The 25,000-nt window shown below is 45.2% G+C and overlaps 2 protein-coding genes across 2 annotated transcripts in view; both read left to right on the plus strand.

The window, feature by feature from the left end:
* The window catches only part of znrd2 (zinc ribbon domain containing 2), a 4,295-nt gene extending 2,229 nt beyond the window's left edge, over positions 1–2,066 (plus strand). The window contains exon 4 of the mRNA XM_063014398.1: positions 219–2,066. Within this exon, the coding sequence (XP_062870468.1) occupies positions 219–682 (464 nt within the window). The 3' untranslated portion in view covers positions 683–2,066. The remainder of the gene's footprint in view (positions 1–218) is intronic.
* A 3,992-nt stretch (positions 2,067–6,058) lies between these two features.
* ehbp1l1b (EH domain binding protein 1-like 1b) overlaps positions 6,059–25,000 on the plus strand; it is a 27,789-nt gene continuing 8,847 nt past the window's right edge. The window contains exons 1-17 of the mRNA XM_063013815.1: positions 6,059–6,094; positions 6,171–6,430; positions 14,378–14,435; positions 15,079–15,174; positions 15,288–15,341; positions 15,601–15,782; positions 16,039–16,217; positions 17,030–17,248; positions 17,364–17,501; positions 18,311–18,454; positions 19,561–19,636; positions 20,153–20,581; positions 21,317–21,565; positions 21,756–22,040; positions 22,205–22,450; positions 23,001–23,690; positions 24,379–25,000. The exon at positions 24,379–25,000 is cut by the window's right edge and continues 1,067 nt beyond it. Of these exons, the coding sequence (XP_062869885.1) occupies positions 6,327–6,430; positions 14,378–14,435; positions 15,079–15,174; positions 15,288–15,341; positions 15,601–15,782; positions 16,039–16,217; positions 17,030–17,248; positions 17,364–17,501; positions 18,311–18,454; positions 19,561–19,636; positions 20,153–20,581; positions 21,317–21,565; positions 21,756–22,040; positions 22,205–22,450; positions 23,001–23,690; positions 24,379–25,000 (3,771 nt within the window). The 5' untranslated portion in view covers positions 6,059–6,094; positions 6,171–6,326. The remainder of the gene's footprint in view (positions 6,095–6,170; positions 6,431–14,377; positions 14,436–15,078; positions 15,175–15,287; positions 15,342–15,600; positions 15,783–16,038; positions 16,218–17,029; positions 17,249–17,363; positions 17,502–18,310; positions 18,455–19,560; positions 19,637–20,152; positions 20,582–21,316; positions 21,566–21,755; positions 22,041–22,204; positions 22,451–23,000; positions 23,691–24,378) is intronic.

Below are 25,000 nucleotides of genomic sequence, written 5' to 3' on the forward strand. Positions count from 1 at the left end.
AGTGTGTGTGTGTGTGTGAGAGTGTGTGAGAGTGTGTGAGTGTGTGTGAGAGTGTGTGTGTATGGTGATCAGTCAGTATTGTTCTAACTGTTGTATGAGGGTGGATTTGGGCGTGGCCAGTGTAATTCATATGTAAACGAGGAGCGTTTCAGCTTATTAATGTAATTGGAACACAGCCGATCCTCCCTGTAATCAGAAGGTTGTTTGTTCTCGTTTAGCCCTGAACGCCCAGGCGGCTCTGTCTCAGGTACGAGAGCGCCAGCTCGCCAATCATCACCAGTCTGATGGAACCACGCCCACCTCAACAGAAGCCCCGCCCAGCAGCAGACCGGAGCACTGCGAGGGTGCGGCGTCCGGACTCAGAGCTCCGCCTCCTCCTCCCGTTCAGCCCCGCCCGCTCCCCGCGCCCAGTGCCCTCCCGCCTCAGCCGTCTCAGAGCCCACCCGCCGTGCTGAGCTCCGCCTCCCTTCAGCCCCGCCCCGCTCCCCCTCCTCCTCCTCCTCCTCCTCCTCCTCACCAGCAGGCGGCGCTGTCTCAGGCCGAGGAGGCCGTGCTGCACAAACTACGCTGGGCGACTCAGCAGCTGCAGGACGCCACGTCAACCGAGTGCAGCGTGCAGCTGTGCAGCCTGATCCGCTCCTGCGCCGAGACGCTGCGGAGCCTGAGAGAGCTGCAACCCTGACCATACACACACACACACACATCATACACACACCATACACACACACACACACACACACATCATACACACACACACACATTATACACACACACACACACACACAGCCTGATCCGCTCCTGCGCCGAGACGCTGCACAGCCTGAGAGAGCTGCAACCCTGACCATACACACACACACACACACACACACATCATACACACACACACACATTATACACACACACACACACACACAGCCTGATCCGCTCCTGCGCCGAGACGCTGCGGAGCCTGAGAGAGCTGCAACCCTGACCATACACACACACACACACATCATACACACACCATACACACACACACACACACACACACACAGCCTGATCCGCTCCTGCGCCGAGACGCTGCACAGCCTGAGAGCTGCAACCCTGACCATACACACACACACACATCATACACACACCATACACACACACACACACACACACACATCATACACACACACACACATTATACACACACACACACACACAGCCTGATCCGCTCCTGCACCGAGACGCTGCACAGCCTGAGAGAGCTGCAACCCTGACCATACACACACACACACACACACATCATACACACACCATACACACACACACACACACACACACACACACATCATACACACACACACACATTATACACACACACACACACACAGCCTGATCCGCTCCTGCACCGAGACGCTGCACAGCCTGAGAGAGCTGCAACCCTGACCATACACACACACACACACACACACACATCATATCATACACACACACACACACACACACACATCATACACACACACACACATTATACACACACACACACACACACAGCCTGATCTGCTCCTGCACCGAGACGCTGCACAGCCTGAGAGAGCTGCAACCCTGACCATACACACACACACACACACACACACACACACACACACACACACACATCATACACACACACACACATTATACACACACACACACACACACAGCCTGATCTGCTCCTGCGCCGAGACGCTGCACAGCCTGAGAGAGCTGCAACCATAAACACACACACCCACACACACATTATACACACCCACACACACACACATTATACACACCCACACACACACACATTATACACACACACACACACTCTGCTCTCTCTGTTGTTTTATATTTTGGTTTGGTTCATGATGTCCATCACAGAAACCTGCTGCTTTTATTTTGAACCCACTGAGAGGTCGAAGGTCATGAACAGTCAGTAGTGTTTGTATTTCTGCTTTACACACACAGACGTTTCTGGATCTGAATGTTTTTATCACATCGTGCACTGTAGAAGGTGAAATAACTGAAGTCTCTGTAGTGTTATTAAATACAGATTAAAGTGGATTGATGAATCTAAACGTCTCCGGTGTGTTTGTGTCTCCTGTGCAGTGAATGTGATGTTAGTGAATGTGATGTTTATTAATGTGATGTGGAGCTGAATGTGGAGCTGAAGCTGCTCTGAGATCCCTCGGCGTCTCTAACAGGAGTAAACGGTGAGTGAGAGACGAATCTAAACAGGACGTTCCTCACTGATCACAGAAAATCACAACCAAACGCTGCAGCGCTACATTCCACTCACCAGTAAACCTGAGGGAGGAACAGAGAGACCCGAACCAACAACCACCCCCATCCCTGAGCTCCTGACGGGCCCCTGATCCCTCATTACTGTTTACAATTAACTACAGCTGCTGACGTCTCTGTGACCGTATAAATACGACTAGTCTACAGAAACAGCTCGTACCTGCATCCACCAACCTTTACATTGAAGCCATCTGCTTAAAGGTGTGTATGAAGTATAAATTATATAGTTTTACATAGTGTAATTTTTTCATATAGTGTGTATATTCTAGTATTATATAATGTGTATAATAGTGTATATTATATATACTGTATATATACACACACAAAGATCCCTCTGGATGAAAAAAGTATCTATTAATGGAGTGTTTTATATGTAGGGTATTTATAGTGTATATTTTACATGTATGTATTATATATAGCGTATATTATATAAAGCATATATAGGAAGTATTATATATAGTGTTGTATACAGTAGACAGTAATGGTGTGTATATTATATGAGGTATATATAGACTATAGGGTATATGTTATATACAGTGTTGTATACAGTAGACAGTAATGGTGTGTATATTATATATAACAGTTGGAAGTGAATGGATTAGTGGAGTGAGAGGGTGAGGGTGACTCAGGCATCTGGATTTGGGGTCAAAGCAGAAGTGTGTTGTCATGCATAACCTCAAATACATCACACACACACACACACACACACACTCACACACACACACTCACACACACACACACACACACTGTGATCCTTCACTCATGGTGTCCAGCTGCTCCTGTCCATCCGTTCCCTCTCCTCTCATTTCTATAATAAGAGATGACCCCTCCCCTCCCCCATACACACACGTTTCCCAAAATAAACACTGGGATTAGACCTGCACCCCAGTTCTACCAACCCACAATGCACTGCCCTCATTCACATTATAAACATGATCACTGCTGCTCTGTGTCACACTGTACAGATGATGGATGGGAAGTGTGTGATCCTTGTCCTCATGACCTCATGAGTTCAGGTGCTTTTATGTTTTCATTGTGACAACAGTTTGGGGAAGGCCCCTTTGTCCTGTGAAAGGTCAAAGGTCACAGTTAATCAGTACTTTCAAAAGTTTCAGTCTTTCAGAGATTGATTCAGATACTGTAAATCTTTTAATGATAAACTGCACTGTAGAGGGTGAGAGACCTGAGCGGTGGGTCGTCCTCACACGCTGGAGTCTCCATTCTTTATACATCAAACATTTTAATATCAGCACACACACACACACACACACATACACCCAGTTCATACATACACACACACACACACACTCACACATAGATACACTATGTGTCTGTGTGAACTGGGTGTGTGTGTGTGTGTGTGTGTGTGTGTGTGTGTGTGTGTGTGTGTGTGTGTGTGTGTGTGTGTGGGTGTGTGTATGAACTGGGTGTATGTGTGTGTGTGTGTGTGTGTGTGTGTGTGTGTGTATGAACTGGGTGTATATGTGTGTGTGTGTGTGTGTGTGTGTGTGTGTGTGTATGTATGAATGAACTGGGTGTATGTGTGTGTGTGTGTGTGTATGTATGAACTGGGTGTATATGTGTGTGTGTGTGTGTGTGTGTGTATGTATGAACTGGGTGTATATGTGTGTGTGTGTGTGTGTGTGTGTGTATGTATGAACTGGGTGTATATGTGTGTGTGTGTGTGTGTGTATGTATGAACTGGGTGTATGTGTGTGTGTGTGTGTGTATAAACTGGGTGTATATATGTGTGTGTGTGTGTGTGTGTGTGTATGTGTGTGTGTGTGTGTGTGTGTGTGGGTGTGTGTATGAACTGGGTGTATGTGTGTGTGTGTGTGTGTGTGTGTGTGTGTGTGTATGAACTGGGTGTATATGTGTGTGTGTGTGTGTGTGTGTGTATGTATGAACTGGGTGTATGTGTGTGTGTGTGTGTGTGTATGTATGAACTGGGTGTATATGTGTGTGTGTGTGTGTGTGTGTGGGTGTGTGTATGAACTGGGTGTATGTGTGTGTGTGTGTGTGTGTGTGTGTGTGTGTGTGTGTATGAACTGGGTGTATATGTGTGTGTGTGTGTGTGTGTGTGTGTATGTATGAACTGGGTGTATGTGTGTGTGTGTGTGTGTATGTATGAACTGGGTGTATATGTGTGTGTGTGTGTGTGTGTGTGTGTGTATGTATGAACTGGGTGTATATGTGTGTGTGTGTGTGTGTGTATGTATGAACTGGGTGTATGTGTGTGTGTGTGTATGTATGAACTGGGTGTATATGTGTGTGTGTGTGTGTGTGTGTGTGTGTATGAACTGGGTGTATATGTGTGTGTGTGTGTGTGTGTGTATGAACTGGGTGTATGTGTGTGTGTGTGTATGAACTGGGTGTATATGTGTGTTTGTGTGTGTGTGTATGTATGAACTGGGTGTATATGTGTGTGTGTGTGTGTGTGTGTGTGTATGAACTGGGTGTATATGTGTGTGTGTGTGTGTGTGTGTATGAACTGGGTGTATATGTGTGTGTGTGTGTGTGTGTGTGTGTGTATGTATGAACTGGGTGTATATGTGTGTGTGTGTGTGTGTGTGTGTATGAACTGGGTGTATATGTGTGTGTGTGTGTGTGTGTGTGTGTGTGTGTATGTATAAACTGGGTGTATATGTGTGTGTGTGTGTGTGTGTGTATGTATAAACTGGGTGTATATGTGTGTGTGTGTGTGTGTGTGTGTGTGTGTATGTATAAACTGTGTGTGTGTGTGTGTGTGTGTGTGTGTGTATGAACTGGGTGTATATGTGTGTGTGTGTGTGTGTGTGTATGTATGAACTGGGTGTATATGTGTGTGTGTGTGTGTGTATGAACTGGGTGTATGTGTGTGTGTGTGTGTGTGTATGTATAAACTGGGTGTATATGTGTGTGTGTGTGTGTGTGTGTGTGTATGTATAAACTGGGTGTATATGTGTGTGTGTGTGTGTGTGTGTGTATGTATAAACTGGGTGTATATGTGTGTGTGTGTGTGTGTGTATGAACTGGGTGTATATGTGTGTGTGTGTGTGTGTGTGTGTGTATGTATGTATAAACTGGGTGTATATGTGTGTGTGTGTGTGTGTGTATGAACTGGGTGTATATGTGTGTGTGTGTGTGTGTGTGTGTGTGTGTGTGTGTATGTATGAACTGGGTGTATATGTGTGTGTGTGTGTGTGCATGTTGCTTCATGCTGATATTCCCTTTATACACACCCAGAGCTCTAATACATGTTGCCAGATTTACGTTTGTTACCCTTAAAAAGTGAACAGTTAAAAACATTGTTTTATTTACGTTAGGTGACACTGTCCACAGTCAGACAAGCTACACATGGTCACGGGTTCAGAGGTTGCCAGTTCAGAACAAAGCTGCTGCATTTCCTGTCCATGTGATCAGCAATGCACTTCAGTCCAGCATTAAAGGTCGATTTTTTGGAGCAGGAGCTGAAACCCGCCGGATGTACACATTTACACAGACAGTGTGGGATCATCAGCGGTAGTGAATCATAATCTTACACAAGAAACTAGAACCATGAACCAGAACCAGGAGAACATGCCAAAGCTGGATAAATGTATAGGACTGTCTGTACAGAAGTTTTAGTCATTGTGTGTGTTTGACTTTGACTGTGTGGTGTGGTGTGGTTCTTCAGGGTCTTCTCATTTTTGTGGCGTTAATAGTTTATATTTGGCAACCCAAGTCAATTCAAGTCTGAACACTGTTCTGATCGATCTGGCAACCCTGCTCAGATCAGGCTGATTGCTGCTGTCAGTCTGAAGCGGTTCGGTCTCATCACACCGCGGTTAGTGGATTCAACTCTTTTATTCACTTTATACTTTTATTTCTACATTCATTACAAATAACTTTATTTATTACAGGTCTCTGGTGACATTAATTCGCTTTATTAAACTAATTCGAACTTTCTTTCTGAAATGAGAAACTGAAAATAAAAAGTCGGGACGTTTTTTTCTCCTCCGGATCACCTCAGCGACCCTGACCAGGGAGCCAGTTTGAGCTCCAGCTCGGTTGTGAAGATGAGCTCCGTGTGGAAGCGGTTACAGAGGGTCGGAAAAAAAGCCACCAAGTTCCAGTTCGTAGCTTCATACCAGGAACTGATGGTGGAGTGTTCCAGAAAGTGGTGAGAGGGGCAACTATACATTTAATAATGATAATACACACACACACACACACACACACACACACACACACACACACAACTATACATTTAATAATGATAATACACACACACACACACACACACACACACACAACTATACATTTAATAATGAGCATACACACACACACACACACACACACACACAACTATACATTTAATAATGATAATACACACACACACACACACACACACACACACACACACACACACAACTATACATTTAATAATGATAATACACACACACACACACACACACACACACACAACTATACATTTAATAATGAGCATACACACACACACACACACACACACACACAACTATACATTTAATAATGATAATACACACACACACACACACACACACAACTATACATTTAATAATGATAATACACACACACACACACACACACACACACACAACTATACATTTAATAATGAGCATACACACACACACACACACACACACACACACAACTATACATTTAATAATGATAATACACACACACACACACACACACACAACTATACATTTAATAATGATAATACACACACACACACACACACACACACAACTATACATTTAATAATGATAATACACACACACACACACACACACACAACTATACATTTAATAATGATAATACACACACACACACACACACACACAACTATACATTTAATAATGATAATACACACACACACACACACACACACACACACACACAACTATACATTTAATAATGATAATACACACACACACACACACACACACACACACAACTATACATTTAATAATGATAATACACACACACACACACACACACACACACACAACTATACATTTAATAATGATAATACACACACACACACACACACACAACTATACATTTAATAATGATAATACACACACACACACACACACACACAACTATACATTTAATAATGATAATACACACACACACACACACACACACACACACAACTATACATTTAATAATGAGCATACACACACACACACACACAGCACACACAACTATACATTTAATAATGATAATACACACACACACACACACACACAACTATACATTTAATAATGATAATACACACACACACACACACACACACACACAACTATACATTTAATAATGATAATACACACACACACACACACACACACACAACTATACATTTAATAATGATAATACACACACACACACACACACACACACACACACACAACTATACATTTAATAATGATAATACACACACACACACACACACACACACAACTATACATTTAATAATGATAATACACACACACACACACACACACACACACACACAACTATACATTTAATAATGATAATACACACACACACACACACACACACAACTATACATTTAATAATGATAATACACACACACACACACACACACACACACACACACACACACACACACAACTATACATTTAATAATGATAATACACACACACACACACACACACACACACAACTACACACACACACACACACAACTACACACACACACACACACACATTATACACACACACACACTCTCTCTCTCACACACACACACACACACTCTCTCTCACACACACACACACACACACACACACACATAACTACACACACACATAACTACACACACACACACACATAACTACACACACACACACACACACACACTCAACACACACATAACTATACACACACACACACATTATACACACACACACACTCTCTCTCTCTCACACACACACACACACACATAACTACACACACACACACACACATTATACACACACACACACACACATAACTACACACACACACACACACACTTAACACACACACATAACTACACACACACATAACTACACACACACACATTACACACACACATAACTACACACACACATTACACACACACACACACATAACTACACACACACACTCAACACACACATAACTATACACACACACACATTATACACACACACACACACTCTCTCTCACACACACACATAGCTACACACACACACATTACACACACACACATAACTACACACACACATTACACACACACACACATAACTACACACACATTACACACACACATAACTACACACACACACACACATAACTACACACATATTACACACACACATAACTACACACACATTACACACACACATAACTACACACACACATTACACACACACACACATAACTACACACACACATTACACACACACACACACACATAACTACACACACACACACACACACACACACTCAACACACACATAACTATACACACACATTATACACACACACACACACACACACACACACACACACACGTGTGAGGTTCCTCATCACCTCATCACCTCCTCACCTCCTCACATCACCTCCTCACATCACCTCACCACCTTCTCATCACCTCCTCACCTCACCACCTCATCACCTCCTCACCTCCTCACATCACCTCCTCACATTACCTCCTCACATCACCTCCTCACATTACCTCCTCACATCACCCCCTCACCTCCTCACATCACCTCCTCACATCACCTCCTCACCTCCTCACCTCCTCACATCACCTCCTCACATCACCTCCTCACATTACCTCCTCACATCACCTCCTCACATCACCTCCTCACATCACCTCCTCACATCACCTCCTCACCTCCTCACCTCCTCACATCACCTCCTCACATCACCTCCTCACATTACCTCCTCACATCACCTCCTCACATTACCTCCTCACATCACCTCCTCACATTACCTCCTCACATCACCCCCTCACCTCCTCACATCACCTCCTCACATCACCTCCTCACCTCCTCACATCACCTCCTTACATCACCTCCTCACCTCCTCACATCACCTCACCACCTCCTCATCACCTCCTCACCTCCTCACATCACCTCTTCACCTCCTCACATCACCTCCTCACCTCCTCACATCACCTCCTCACATCACCTCCTCACATCACCTCCTCACCTCACCTCACCACCACTCCACCACCTCACCCTTATTTATTATTGATTTATTATTGATTTATTATTCATCACTAAAGTTTAGTTCTGATTCTGAAGCGGAGGCGCTTCCGTCTCACTTTGATCTTCTAAAAGTTCCAAATTGCGACTCACACCCCAAATCTGATGAACTAACCCCCTTCTGTTTACATCCAGACATTTATTCTATATAAAACTCAAACAGGAGCAAAGACAGTTCATAAGTATTCACACCCTCATGTTTAATCAGCTTTTACAGTCAGTGGTTGTACTTTTGAGTCCTGGAGATGTTAAACAGATTAATATCACAGCTGAGCCTCACAGTTTACCTGCAGCTCCTGAGATGTGAAATATTTCTGATGTTTCTGTGACTGATTGGAACTCTGAGGGTTTAAATAATAAAAACCATCAGAAACTTTCACATCCGGGTACAAAGTTCTGCAAAATCTCCTCAACATCAATAATCAATTAACTCTGCTGACAGTTCAACACTTTACATCATAAACACATGAAACAATAAAGTAAATTAAAGACCTGAAATACAAAGTGAGATTAAACTCGATCAGATTTATAAATATATAAACGTGTAATAAATGTGTTACTGGAGACGTAATACATGATCAGGGTAATGCACGAATGAATGATCAGATACTCCAGTCTGATGTGATTGATCAGGATGAGTGTGTTTGATCAGGATGTGTTGATGATGAATGGATCAGGGTGAAGATCAGGTGGTTAGATGAAGTGGTGAAAGTTCAGTGTGGTGGTTCATTACTGATCCCGGACCTTCTTATCTGGGTGTGAAAGATCAGTTCAGTAACAGTGTGTAACGAGGTCAGGAACACACACACACACACACACACACACACACACGTCCATATATTTATGGTTTTTTATGGTTCATTATTAATCCTCAGTTCTGTCTGAAGGATCAAGAAGATTTAAAAGTCTATTAAAAGTATATAAAAATAAAATATTTAGGGTCAGTATCAGTGATTCAGTATTGATTCAGTATTGATTCAGTATTGATTCAGTATAGATTCTGTACTGGTACTTTATGGATTCAGGGTTGATTCTCTAATGATTCTCTAATGATTCAGTACAGGATCCTGTTAGAAAGGACACAGAGGGGTCAGTAGAACCGGACCTGATCCGAAACCGTGGTCAGTGTGAGCTGGTGACCGTGTTCCTCCTCTCTGTAACCCTCCATGTGTTCGGTGTGTGTTAGGTGTGTGTGTGGTGTGTTAGGTGTGTGTTAGGTGTGTGTGAGGTGTGTTAGGTGTGTGTGTGTGTGTGTGGTGTGTGTGTGGTGTGTGTTAGGTGTGTGTGGTGTGTGTTAGGTGTGTGTGTTAGGTGTGTTAGGTGTGTGTTAGGTGTGTGTGTTAGGTGTGTGTGTGGTGTGTGTTAGGTGTGTGTTTGGTGTGTGTGAGGTGTGTTAGGTGTGTGTTAGGTGTGTGTGTGGTGTGTGTTAGGTGTGTGTGTGGTGTGTGTTAGGTGTGTTTTAGGTGTGTGTGTTAGGTGTGTGTTAGGTGTGTGTGGTGTGTGTTAGGTGTGTGTGTGGTGTGTGTTAGGTGTGTGTGTGGTGTGTGTTAGGTGTGTGTTAGGTGTGTGTGTGGTGTGTGTTAGGTGTGTGTTAGGTGTGTGTGTTAGGTGTGTGTGTTAGGTGTGTGTTAGGTGTGTGTGTGGTGTGTGTTAGGTGTGTGTTAGGTGTGTGTTAGGTGTGTTTTAGGTGTGTGTGTTAGGTGTGTGTGTTAGGTGTGTGTTAGGTGTGTGTTAGGTGTGTGTGGTGTATGTTAGGTGTGTGTGGTGTGTGTTAGGTGTGTGTTAGGTGTGTGTTAGGTGTGTGTTAGGTGTGTGTGTTAGGTGTGTGTTAGGTGTGTGTTAGGTGTGTGTGTTAGGTGTGTGTGTTAGGTGTGTGTTAGGTGTGTGTTAGGTGTGTGTGTGGTGTGTGTGTGGTGTGTGTTAGGTGTGTGTTAGGTGTGTGTTAGGTGTGTTAGGTGTGTGTTAGGTGTGTGTTAGGTGTGTGTTAGGTGTGTGTGTTAGGTGTGTGTGGTGTGTGTGTGTGGTGTGTGTTAGGTGTGTGTGTGTGGTGTGTGTTAGGTGTGTGTGTGGTGTGTTAGGTGTGTGTTAGGTGTGTGTGTGGTGTGTGTTAGGTGTGTGTTAGGTGTGTGTTAGGTGTGTGTGTTAGGTGTGTGTTAGGTGTGTGTGTGGTGTGTGTTAGGTGTGTGTTAGGTGTGTGTGTTGTGTGTGTTAGGTGTGTGTGTGGTGTGTGTTAGGTGTGTGTTAGGTGTGTGTTAGGTGTGTGTGTGTGTGGTGTGTGTTAGGTGTGTTAGGTGTGTGTTAGGTGTGTGTTAGGTGTGTTAGGTGTGTTAGGTGTGTTAGGTGTGTGTTAGGTGTGTGTGTGGTGTGTGTTAGGTGTGTGTTAGGTGTGTGTTAGGTGTGTTAGGTGTGTGTGTGGTGTGTGTTAGGTGTGTGTTAGGTGTGTGTTAGGTGTGTTAGGTGTGTGTGTGGTGTGTGTTAGGTGTGTTAGGTGTGTGTTAGGTGTGTGTTAGGTGTGTGTTAGGTGTGTGTTAGGTGTGTTAGGTGTGTGTTAGGTGTGTGTGTGGTGTGTGTTAGGTGTGTGTTAGGTGTGTGTTAGGTGTGTTAGGTGTGTGTTAGGTGTGTGTTAGGTGTGTTAGGTGTGTGTTAGGTGTGTGTTAGGTGTGTGTTAGGTGTGTTTTAGGTGTGTTAGGTGTGTGTTAGGTGTGTGTTAGGTGTGTGTTAGGTGTGTTTTAGGTGTGTTAGGTGTGTGTTAGGTGTGTGTTAGGTGTGTTTTAGGTGTGTTAGGTGTGTGTTAGGTGTGTGTTAGGTGTGTGTTAGGTGTGTTAGGTGTGTGTTAGGTGTGTGTGTGGTGTGTGTTAGGTGTGTGTTAGGTGTGTTAGGTGTGTGTTAGGTGTGTGTTAGGTGTGTGTGTGTGTGGTGTGTGTTAGGTGTGTTAGGTGTGTGTTAGGTGTGTTAGGTGTGTGTTAGGTGTGTTAGGTGTGTGTTAGGTGTGTGTTAGGTGTGTGTTAGGTGTGTTTTAGGTGTGTTAGGTGTGTGTTAGGTGTGTGTTAGGTGTGTTTTAGGTGTGTTAGGTGTGTGTTAGGTGTGTGTTAGGTGTGTGTTAGGTGTGTTAGGTGTGTGTTAGGTGTGTGTGTGGTGTGTGTTAGGTGTGTGTTAGGTGTGTTAGGTGTGTGTTAGGTGTGTGTTAGGTGTGTGTGTGTGTGGTGTGTGTTAGGTGTGTTAGGTGTGTGTTAGGTGTGTTAGGTGTGTGTTAGGTGTGTGTTAGGTGTGTTAGGTGTGTGTTAGGTGTGTGTTAGGTGTGTGTTAGGTGTGTGTTAGGTGTGTTAGGTGTGTGTTAGGTGTGTGTGTGTGTGGTGTGTGTTAGGTGTGTTAGGTGTGTGTTAGGTGTGTTAGGTGTGTGTTAGGTGTGTGTTAGGTGTGTTAGGTGTGTGTTAGGTGTGTGTTAGGTGTGTTAGGTGTGTGTTAGGTGTGTGTTAGGTGTGTGTTAGGTGTGTGTTAGGTGTGTTAGGTGTGTGTTAGGTGTGTGTTAGGTGTGTGTTAGGTGTGTTAGGTGTGTGTTAGGTGTGTGTGTGTGTGGTGTCACCTCGTGAACGTTGATGTTGGTGTGATTGAAGCTCAGAGGATCGAGACTCACTGAGCCGCTTCAGCTTCTATTTTTACCGCCGAACAGATGCTGCAACCTGAAACCATTCTGACTCACTGGGGGTTCCATCAGGGCTTCAAACCCACACCCTCCACACTCCAGTCAGAGCTCTGTCACTGCTTAGACATATCTGATTCCCCGATGGTATTTCCCCTCTACTCCTGCATCAGGGTTCATATGGAGATCCGTATTGCGCATGTAGAGTCTGTTATCCCCCGTCTCTGTGCAGCGCCATCGATCGGCCAGCGGAGGGCGTCACTGCCGCAGCTATGAGGAATCCCCTCCGCCGGAGTTATACCCTCCTCATCACTGCAGCAGTGACGCCCTCTGCTGGCCGATCGACGGCGCTGCACAGAGACCCTCAGACGAGCCGATGGTTGTAATGATTAATAATTATTATTATATTAAGCCGGTGGTTAAATTGATCGTACTTCTGTTTGATTATTATTCACGTTTCTGAACGTACTCGACTAAACCCGAGACAGGAAGTGGAAGCAGCGCTCGTACCGCACCGAGGAGACGAAAACAATCCAGTCACGTGACCCGCCGAACTTCCTCCAATTCTTTGCTCACAGCTCGCGGTTTCGCTCGTCTCTGCGCTCACACCGAGACCTCACACCAGCGTCTCAGTTCAAGGTTCAGAACATCGACTGTTCCACATCAGAACAGCAGAAGTTGGAGTGTCTCAGCCACGCCCGTTTCTACACGTGTTCAGTACGATTAAACTCTTTCTCTGTATCTCAGCTCGTTTGTAAGCTGGGGTCAGAGCACAGGGTCAGAGCACAGGGTCAGATGTTTACACCGCTCCTGGAGCAGAGAGGGTTAGGGGCCGTTCTCAAGGGCCCGACAGTGGCTGAGCGACCGGGATCCAAACCTGCAGCTCTTTCCGCTCCACTCCCATCAACCCCATAAATATTAAATAAATATTAAATAAATATTAAATAAATATTAAATAAATATTAAATAAATATTAAATAAATATTAAATAAATATTAAATCCTGATGAAGCTCTTTGTGTTTCTAAACAAGATAATTTTATTTAGACTAATATTTAATTTTATTATTAATGATGTGAGCTGTGATGTAATTGTTAGATTTTATCATTTGATCCTGAAACTGATCAAATAAAAAATTATAAATATTATTTTATTGATCGTTTGATCGTTTGTGTTGTTTCAGGCAGCCTGATAAACTGCGGGTGGTTTGGACCAGGAGGAACCGACGGATCTGCTCCAAAGTAAAAACACCTCACACACACACACACACACACACACACTCATGTACACACACACACACACTCATGTACACACACACACTCATGTACACACACACACACACACACACACACTCATGTACACACACACACACACACACTCATGTACACACACACACACACACTCATGTACACACACACACACACACACTCATGTACACACACACACACACTCACTCACTGGTTTACCACTGCTTTATCCTGGTCAGGGTCGAGGTGGGTCTGATTCACCAGGCAAAGGGCAGGAAACACCCCAGACAGGTCACCAGTCCATCACACACACACACACACACACTGATGGTAATTTCCAGTATCTCCAGTTCACCTCACTTGCACATCTTTGGACTGTGGGAATCGAACCCAGGACCTTCCTGCTATGAGACCCAGTGCTACCCACTGAGCCGCCCCCCCACACAGACAGACGTTGATCAAAACCACTTCATTCATTCATCCTCCTCTGTTCCTGATTCTGATCGTTTATGTAGATGATATTTTTGGACCCTCTTTGATCTCCTACCCGTCGTGTCCGCGTTTCTGATGCTAACACTGTTACTTGTTTATGATGCTAATGCTAACACGTTTCTGATGTGTACTGTTTGATGTTTAGCTGCACGGGTGGCAGCCGGGCATTAAGAACCCGTACCGAGGGATGGTGGTGTGGCCGGTACCCGAAAACGTGGACATCACCGTCACGCTGTTCAAGGTGCCGTTTACACTCGTACAGGAACGATACAGAACCTCAGAAGCTCTCAGCAGTGTTACAGCGTGTGTGTGTGTGTGTGTGTGTGTGTGTGTGTGTGTGTGTGTGTTCATTAGGATCCTCATGCTGATGAGTTCGAGGATAAAGACTGGACCTTCGTCATCGAAAACGTGAGTGAATGAACATGTGCACTTGTACTGAAGAGAGGGCTAATTAGCATAGCATGCTAGCTAACTACCACATGCTAGCTTGTAGATTAGCTCAGTTTTAACAGAATAATATTTCTAGTATATTTATATTCTCAGTAATTTTCCTTTGTTATTTTATTATTATTTAAAACTGCTGCTGTATAGTGAAAGAAGTGCTAATGCAGAGAGCTAATAAGGCTAATGTAGCTAATAAAGCTAACCACTGTTCGTTGTTGTGCAGGAGACGGCGAAGGGTCAGCGGAAGGTTTTAGCCTCGGTGGATCTGAACCTGAAGAGGTTTGCGAGCGCCGCCATGACTCAGACTGATGTGACGCTGAAGCTGAAGCCGCTATCGGTGAAGGTCGTTGAAGCGACGCTGAAGCTTTCGCTCTCCTGCGTCTTCCTCAAGGAGGGAAAAGCTACGTAAGTTAGCATCAGCGGCTAATGCAGCGCTGAGGTCTCACCCTGCACGTTAATGTAATAATAGATCACTCACTCATTCAGTGTTATGCCTCTCTGTATGCTAACTGCTGTTCTGTAGCGCTGGCGCATGTTAGTGCATGTCGGGCGCTAGTGTAGCGTTCCCCCGTGCAGCCGTCTCTTTAGGGAAGGCTTTGCACTAGATTTTGGAGTGTGCGTGTGGGGATTTGTGCCCATGTTGATGGTTTGTGTCGTGCAGGGACGAGGACATGCAGAGCGTGGCGAGTCTGATGAGCGTGAAGCCGGCGGATATCGGCAACCTGGATGATTTTAACGAGAGCGACGAGGAATCAGACAAGAGATCCGTTAGCGGTGCTAGCGTTAGCGGTGCTAGCGTCAGTTCAGAGCGGAGACTGTCGCTGAGAAACCCTCCCGCAGGTAACGTCACCTGCACACAGTCAGACAGGAAGCTCACACCACACTTCCTGTTCAGCTCAAACCACAGAGCGCTTCAGCTCCAGATTCGGTCTAATGTACGTCTGATACCACGACGTTATATAAAGGAAACACGCTTCTGACACTGCAGCAACAGTTTAGGGAAGGACCTTTCCTGTTCCAGCATGAGTGAGCTCTATACAGATGTGAAGAGAAGCAGCACAGAGTCCTGAGCTCAGCCCCACTCACCAGATCTGGCATGAACCGGAACACCGACTGATCCATCAGCACCCGGCCGTACAAACACAAATGCTGTCACAAATCCCCACAGACACACTTCAAAATCATGTGAGCAGCTTCTCAGAGGAGCGGCTGCTGTTCTAGATGAGACGATCACAGAGGGTCACTCCGTCCGACAAGCTCATGGTCAGGCGTCCAAATACTTTTGGCTTGCTTTGTGCACACTCATGCTGGAACAGGAAAGGACCTTCCCTAAACTGTTGCTGCACAGTCAGAAGCCTTGTTTCCGTTATATGAGTGATTTATTACAGCTGATAATAAAACACATGAGTTCAGTCATTAGACGGGGCGTCCCAATACTTTTGATCATACAGTGTGTGTTCAATTCTCACTGATTAATAATAATAAATATAATAAATAAACATTAATAATATTATTATTACACACATATAATAAAACTCACTACTAAACCCTGCACAGACACAGGGAGAACATGACAAACTCCACACTGCCGTTAGAACCCAGCACCCTGAGGCTGTTACATTCCTCTTCCTGTTCTCTCCTCCCTGTTTCAGGTTCTGCTCTCTCTCATCCTGTCCTGGTTTCTGTCTCTAATCCCACCCTGCCGTCCCGCCCCCCTCTACCTGCTCCCTCCGCCCCTCTGCCCCGCCCGTCACCGCCCCCCTCCGGCCAGCGGGGGGCGCCGCCCCTCACACACCCACACACTCACACGCCCCACCCCGGGGCGTCGCCTCCGACCCTGCCCTCCATCTTCCAGCCTTCACGTGGATCAGGTAACACAAGGGTGTGGTCCTGTCTGTCTGTAGCTCCGCCCTCTCTGTGTTACTCTAACCTGCACACCTGTAACTCAGGTAACCCTCACCTAACCTCCTCTCTCTCTCCTCTCAGCCCCAGCCTCGTTTCAGAGGAGACTCTCGGCTACTGATGACATCACATCCACCTCAGGTCAGATAAACCGCCGCCACTCTGACCTCACTTCCTGTAAACCTCCACATCCACTTCCTGCTTCTGTTGCTGCTACAAAAGGTAAAATTAGGTTCATGAATCATTATAACGAGTGATAATGAGGGTTTGATTAGCACAGCGCCCGCTAGCGCCCCCTTCTGACCAAACCGTTACTGTACACAGTCGAGCAAGCTTCACATCAGTGTGTGCTCAGAGAGTCTGAGTCAGTATCAGCCCCCTCACAGCACTCTGGGAATCTGAAGGTCACTGGTTCTAGTCCTGCCACAGTTGGGCCCCTAAGCACGGCCCTTAACTTTAACTTACAATAAAGTACAATCATTTAACCACCAGCAACACCACTCACTTTATTTATAAATAATAATAATGAATACAAACAATTAATAAATAATTATAATTATACTTGCTTAAAATAAATAATTAATAATAATAATGAACAATAATAAAAAATATATAATAAATAATAATACATATTTAATAATAAGAATAAATAATAATGTATAAATAATTATATTTAATTAATGCAGATTAATAAATAATAACAAGGATAATTAATAATAATAAATAAATAACAATAATTAATATTTATATTTTAATTAATAAATAATAATAATAATAAATAACAAATCAACAATAATAATTATTATAATAATAATAATGGTTAAATAATAATAGTAATAACAATAAGTATTTAGTAATAAATAATAATTATTATTATACTACTAATATTATAATAACAATAATAATAATAATAATAATAATAATATAATAATAATAATATAATGCTAATGATAATAATAATATAGTAATATAATAATAATAATAATATAATAATAATAATATTTCTCTTTTCTCTCCTGGTTCTCTCTCAGATGTTCCTGATGCTCCTCATGGTCCTGTACAGAATCCCAAATCTCTACAGGATCACATCGCCCTCTCTCCTGTTCCCCTCTACTCACCTCAACACCCCAATCTGTTCCTGTCCTCGTCCAGACTCTCCACCGTCTCTCCATCAGGTACAGACACGTCATTACAAGATTTCACCCCCCCAACACCCCCCCCCAGCACCCCGGAGACGTTCTCTGACTGTAACAGCATGATCTGAGCTGCTCTCTTTATTCAGGATGCTCCTCCTCCTCCTCCTCCTCCTCCTCCTGCTGTGGTTCTGGTTCCTCCCTCAGTTCCTCCTTTTTCTCGTTTCAGTTCCTCTGCAGCAGGATTGGAACCAGACTGAGCGAGTCCCTCAATCTCCTGCACCACTACTCACCAGTCCTGATCTCGATTCCTTCTGTGAGCCTGTATCTGCTCCTCCGGCTTTCTGTGATACCCCCGTCACACCCCAAACTGCCCTTCAGAACCCACCCCTGGATCTCAGATCTGCCTCTTATAGCCACTCTTCTTCCTCTTTTAGTAAATACACTCCTCCTGCCCCCTCCACCCTAAATACTCCCCCCTCCACCCTCAATAATCCCCCCTCCACCCTCAATTCTTCCCCCTCCACCCTCAGTTCTGCCCCCTCTACCCTCAACTCTGCCCCCTCCACCTACTGTTCTGCCCCTTCTACTTACTCATTTGTCCCATCTATTATTCCCTCTGCCCCCTTCACGTTCCCCTCTGCTTTTTCCTCAAACTCCTTCACCCCCTCTGTAGCCCCTTCACTTTATCCCTCTGCCCCTTCCACCTTAAAATCTTCCCCTTCCACCTTAAGTTCTGCTCCTTCCTCTTACTCCTCTCTGCTCTCGACTCTCTCTGCTGCTTCACTTCCTCCTCTCTCACTGACAGGTATTACAACAGTTACATGCTGGTTCTACTCTAATTTAATTCTAATTCTACTGTAATTCACTTCATATAGAGATTCTAACTCAGATTCTGTATTAATTTATAAATATTACAGAATGAAACACGTCACTACAGAATCTATACTGAGTAAATCGTTCCACCCGCTCAGCCTACAGCACTTTATCCTCTACAGTCAGTGATGGATGTTTTTGGTGGGGCCCTGTGCAGGGTGGGGGGGGTGGGGGGGGTTCAGTACAGAGACAAGCTCACCGTGTGGAACCCTGAGCCGGATCCGTTCGTGCGTTTACATCCTCACTGATTCTCTCTCTCTCCTCTCTCTCAGACTCGTCTCAGCGTGCTGTTAGCATTAGCACGGCTAACTCTCCGTGTGGCTCCGCCCCTCTCAGTGATGAACTCAGGTGAGTGATCAGGGTCCCTGGAGCTCAGGTGAAGCGTGTTTGTGTGTAAATCAGTCGATGGTTGTTTGTTTTGTATGTCGTTAGCTTATCTGACTAGCATGGCTAACTAACCGCTCATGCTAATGAAGGTAATGTAATTAGGGTGAGAGTGTTTTATAAACGAGGAGGCCTGACGGGACGACAGTGTGAGGCAGCGCGTGATGCTAAAACTCCCTCTGCAGCAGTAACAGCGCCACCTGTGTTAGCCGCTCTTTACCTGACGCTCTCTCTCCGTTAGCTGCGCTAATATAAACGTTTTGGACGCGCGGCATCAGTTATGAATGAGTAATGCTGATGTGTGTTGGTGTGTCGCAGCCTCAGTGTCCGGTGTTCAGTTCTGTTTATCTGTTAATGGCGGACTGGAGTGGCTTTGAGCTTCCACTAATTAGCTTAGCTCACCCGCTCCTTATCTTAGCATGCTAACGCTGCACGGTTTCCATGGAAATGTGACCTCTGACCCCTGTGTCTGTCCTTCAGTCCGGGGTCAAAGTTCAAGCCGCAAGCCAGACAAAACCTCTCGACGTTTTCCAGATCCGTCGAGGCGCCGGCTCTTCCTGCTCCGCCCGAGTCCTCCGTCACAGAGAGCGGGCGGGGCCAGTGGAGGGCGGAGAACAGTCCGGTTATTACCCATAAACCATCACTGACTGACAGTGAGGAAGAGGAGACGGAGACCATGGTGACGCTCTTCATCAGAGAGGAGGGCGACGCCTCAGAGGAACTAACGGAGAACCTGGAACCTCACCAGGAACCGACGATACAGGACACAGACCTGAACCCATCAGATTCAGTCAGGATCAAACTGGAGGATGAAACCATCTCACCAGTCTCGTCCCAGTCTGAGAGCAGAGACGCTGAGGAACACCAGGGTTCCTCAGAACCTCATCAGGTCCCTCAGACTGGAACCAGGTGAGGAACCATAAAGCTGAAGAGCTTAAGAGGAACCATCACGCTTGGAGCAGGCTGGAGCGGTGAGGTTCGGTGGTTCCTGGTCTCCTCAGCTGTACGTGACCGTTCCTCTTTAAAGTAGGACTGAACTGAACCTGCGTTTGGTTCCTGAGTTGCTTTGATGTGGCGTCACTTTTGGATCCAGAGACTCCTCCTTTTGGAGCTCCTGGTGCTAAAAGCTCTTCTCCCCCAAAAACTGTTTATTCTGGGTGTGTGAGACTGTGGCTCCTGAGACAGGGTGTAATGTGATTGGTTACCGACCAGGGTATAGTGTAATGTGATTGGCTCCTGAGACAGGGTGTTGTGTAATGTGATTGGCTCCTGAGACAGGGTACAGTGTAATGTGATTGGCTACAGTTTTTTTGTGATGTTGTGGTTGGAGGTTACACTGGTGTGGATTATTATTATTATAAGTATAATTATTATTATTTTATTATTATAAATATTATTATTGTATTATTATACATATTATTATTTTATTATTTTTACAAATATTATAAATACTATAAATATTATTATTATAAATAGTATTATTATTATTATTATTAATATTATTATTATTATAAATATTATTATTATAAATATTATAAATATTATTATAAATATTATTATTATAAATATTATAAATATTATTATTATAAATATTATAAATATTATTATTAATATTATTATGATTATTATTTTTTTTTTTTTCAGCTCAAATCAATTTTCTACAAATACATCAACCATCACCAACAAGATCACTGATACACACACACACACTGCACACACACACACTGCACACACACACACTGCACACACACACAGTTCTGAGCCGGTGTGTGATGAGATGAAGATCCTTGTGTATGGTGGAGTAAAGAGGTTGAAGGATCCAGAAGAACCTGATCCTACAGAACCGACCCCCCTGAACCCTGGTACTGCACCCAGTGAGATGATCCCGGCAGGGTAAGTGTGTGATGAGCAGCACCTTTGTTTACCTGCACTCACCTGAGAGCTAAAAATCAACGTCCTGACCGTCAATAAAACGTTTATAAACACGTTGCTGAACTAAACTGGTGTCTGTATATTTGTGAGCCAGCTCATCCTACTGCTGTCTGTAAACCTCTGAGCTGTAAGTGTGTGTTTCACCTCACAGTGGAAATAAAAGCTGTGATGAAGCAGAAGACGTGAAGAACCTGGAGGAACCTGAACATGAACCCAGTACTGAGGAGAAATCTGTGACAGAATCACCTCAGTCTGATCTTCTGGTACCTCCAGCTCACACAGAACCCACAAACATCACTGAGCCAGATACAGAAGGTCCAGAGGAAACATCTGAGATCCCATCCTGGACCACTTTAGAGAAGATCAAAGGAAGGAAGGGAGAAGAAAACGATGGAGTCCGTTTGGAGACGTCAGAGATGGAGTCTCAGGATGGAGGGTAAGCTGGAGCTGCATGGCACGTTCACCTGGACTTGCATGAAGTTTAGCAGATATTAACCCCCGACCTGAACAAGCTAACGGACTCCTAACTGGTTGGATCTTCTGTGTGATGGTCTTCACCGAATACTTTCTTTTATGGTTCCTCATCATGTCGCACCACAGCAGCAAGCCTGAATGGAAATCTGAAAGCGAGCAGCTGATGAAGAGCCAGCAGGATGAAGATCTGAAGAAGGTTGTGGTTGGCTGTGAGGGGTGGAGTGAGGTGAGGGAGGAGTCGATAGAGGAAACGGCTGAAAGCTCGTCTCAGATTGAGGACCGGGGCGTGGTTACGGAGGAGGAACCTGCTGAGATACTGGAGGAACCATCTCCAGGCCTGGTGAAGGGAATATTTGGTGTGTTGTATAAAGGGTGAGTGCAGGAAGCATGACCGCTAGAATGGTTTCCAGGTTCTGCATGGTTATCAGAGGTGAGGAGGAACTGGGACCTTGAGCGACTTCCTGGATTTATTGGCTTAAAATGAGCTTAAATTGATCAGAACGGATCGGGGCCAGCAGGGGGTGGGCGTAGTCCTGTAAGTATAATCCACAGCCCAAAAAGCTTGGGCCATGAGTCCAGTGGTGGTGTACTTTACACCAATCCTGCCTACACTTGATGTGTTATAAACCTAATGCATGAAGCTCCTGATGAGCAGCTCTGGAGGAAGTTTGGAACTCGGTGTTGAGTCTTGACCACGCTCGTTCTATGGAGTGTGCATGGCTCTTTGTTTGGTTTTGTGCTCCTCTAAACGGCGGGTGTGGCTGACGGCCTGATGGACCTCCAGCGTGAGGAGAGGGTTCCTGACGTGGTCCTCAGCTGCACCCCTGCTGCAGTGTGACGTCTGTGAGTTCTTCACCTGTAGCTTCAGCAGGAGAACGTTCATGATGATTTTATTCCATCTCTCTGAACCTCTCGCCCTCAGTTATGAGACGGTGACGTCCATGCTGACCCACCCGAGCCCGAGAGAACCTGAGGAACCCGAGGACGCAGAACCAGTACCAGAGGAGATCGAAATCCTTCCACCAGAACCCTTCTGTGATGCAGAACCTACCAGAGCATCTAAAGAACCTTCTGACCTTCTCAGTCCGTCTGTACCAGAACCTTCAGGACGGAGCCTGGCGGACAATCTGAGGTTTGCTGCTTCAGAGGTGGAACGAGAGTCAGAGAGACGTCCGACTGGAACCGCCGAGACTGAAATGGAAGCCGAAATTATGAACAGTAAAAGAACGGTACACAAGCTGAAGATCAGCACCACGCTGGAATCAAGAGGTCAGCCCCAAGCCCAGAGTTTAGAAGAAATGATCGATCAGCCGTTCCTGACCTGCGTCCCTCTGGAGGCTCAGAAGAAGCTGGAAATATGTGATGGATCACCTGGTGTCACCACTGAACCGGTTCCTCTGTTAAAGGAAGTGGATCTGGGTGACATAGCAGTTGAAGAATGCTTAGAACATCTGAGTGAAGAACCTAGTGAGATGAAACCAGACGTTCAGAAGAAAAAGACCCACACGGGAGGTTTGATTCCATCTGAACCCCTGGAGGAGGAGCTGGAGTTTGAGGTGGGACAGGAGGATGTAGGAACAGTGTGGCTGGCTGAGCTCTATATGAGTGATGGGTAAGTTCATGAGGAGCTGCATGGAATTGTAATGCACTGAACTGGTCTGGCCTGGAATGATCTGATCTTATCTGGTCCGGTCCGGTCTTATCTGGTCTGTTCTGGTCTGAAATTCTCTGGTCTGATCTAGACTTGTCTTGTCCGGTCTGGTCTGTTCCGGTCCAGTCTGTTCTGGTCTGGTCTAGACTGGTCTGGTCTGGAGTGGTCTGGTCCGGTCCAGTCCAGTCTGTTCCAGTGTGGTCTGGTCTGGAATGCTTTGGTCTCATACAGAATTGTCTGGTCTGGTCCGGCCTGGTCCAGTCTGGTCTGGTTTGGTCTGCTCTTGTTCATGCTGGTGTTTGGAGTGAATGATAATGCAGAAGCGTTTAGTTCTGGTTGTTGCTTCAGTTCTTCTAACATGAACATTGGAGCAGCTTCTGAGGAGAACACTGACGTCAGTATGGAGATGTGCTGAGATCTCACTCTGGTCCTGGAGTTGGAGATGTTGATGTTTGCTGGTGGATGTTCTGATGTTCTCATGCTAAAGCTTGACGCTTTGCTTCATAAGAACCACGTCCTGAAACTGTAGCTGCTGGAGCTGTGTTGGTGTGTTTGCACCCTGCATGCTGGTGTTGATTTTGATGGTGTTGATTGTTTTGAAGATCTGGTACTGTGGTGCTGATCCTGACTGGTGTCCCGTTTCTCACAGACCGAAGGAATCGCCATCATGGACCTCCACCGTCGATACCACACCTCGGGCAGCACAGGAGCCAGGTTCACCTTCAGCTCTAGATGTTACGTCACATGAGACCGAGAGGAAAAACACCGGAGCTCCGGCGCAGGAAGTCGACTCAAGCTGCAGAGCTCCTCCTGAGAACAATGAAACAGGAAGTGGAAGAGGTACGAATGAAGAACATTCCAGAGGAAGTGCTGTTCCTCCAGTGGAGGCTCCTGACTGTCCTTCAGCTAAACCCAGAGCACCAGTTTCTTCAAAGCACATGTTAGCGACACCCAAAGATCAGCTGGATGATACCAGAGGAGACAGACCTGAGAGAGAACAGCCACGTGAAACCAAAACACCTTTAGCTTCGTTACATGAACAGCCAGATGAGGACAAAGAGCGTTTACCAGTAACTGAAGATCAGCCCAGTGATACCAGTGCATATTCAGGAACAGTGAAAGAACAGCCAATTAATGTCTGTACTGTCTCGGGTGATGCTGAAGAGTCTCCAGGAACAGAACCATCAGACCAAGCCAAATTATCCTTCAAAACTGAAAAGGAACAGCCTCAGGATGTACAAACATCTACAGCGACTGAATACCAGACAGAA

The sequence above is a fragment of the Trichomycterus rosablanca genome, chromosome 18 (genome assembly GCF_030014385.1).
Source record: "Trichomycterus rosablanca isolate fTriRos1 chromosome 18, fTriRos1.hap1, whole genome shotgun sequence".
Lineage (NCBI taxonomy): Eukaryota > Metazoa > Chordata > Actinopteri > Siluriformes > Trichomycteridae > Trichomycterus > Trichomycterus rosablanca.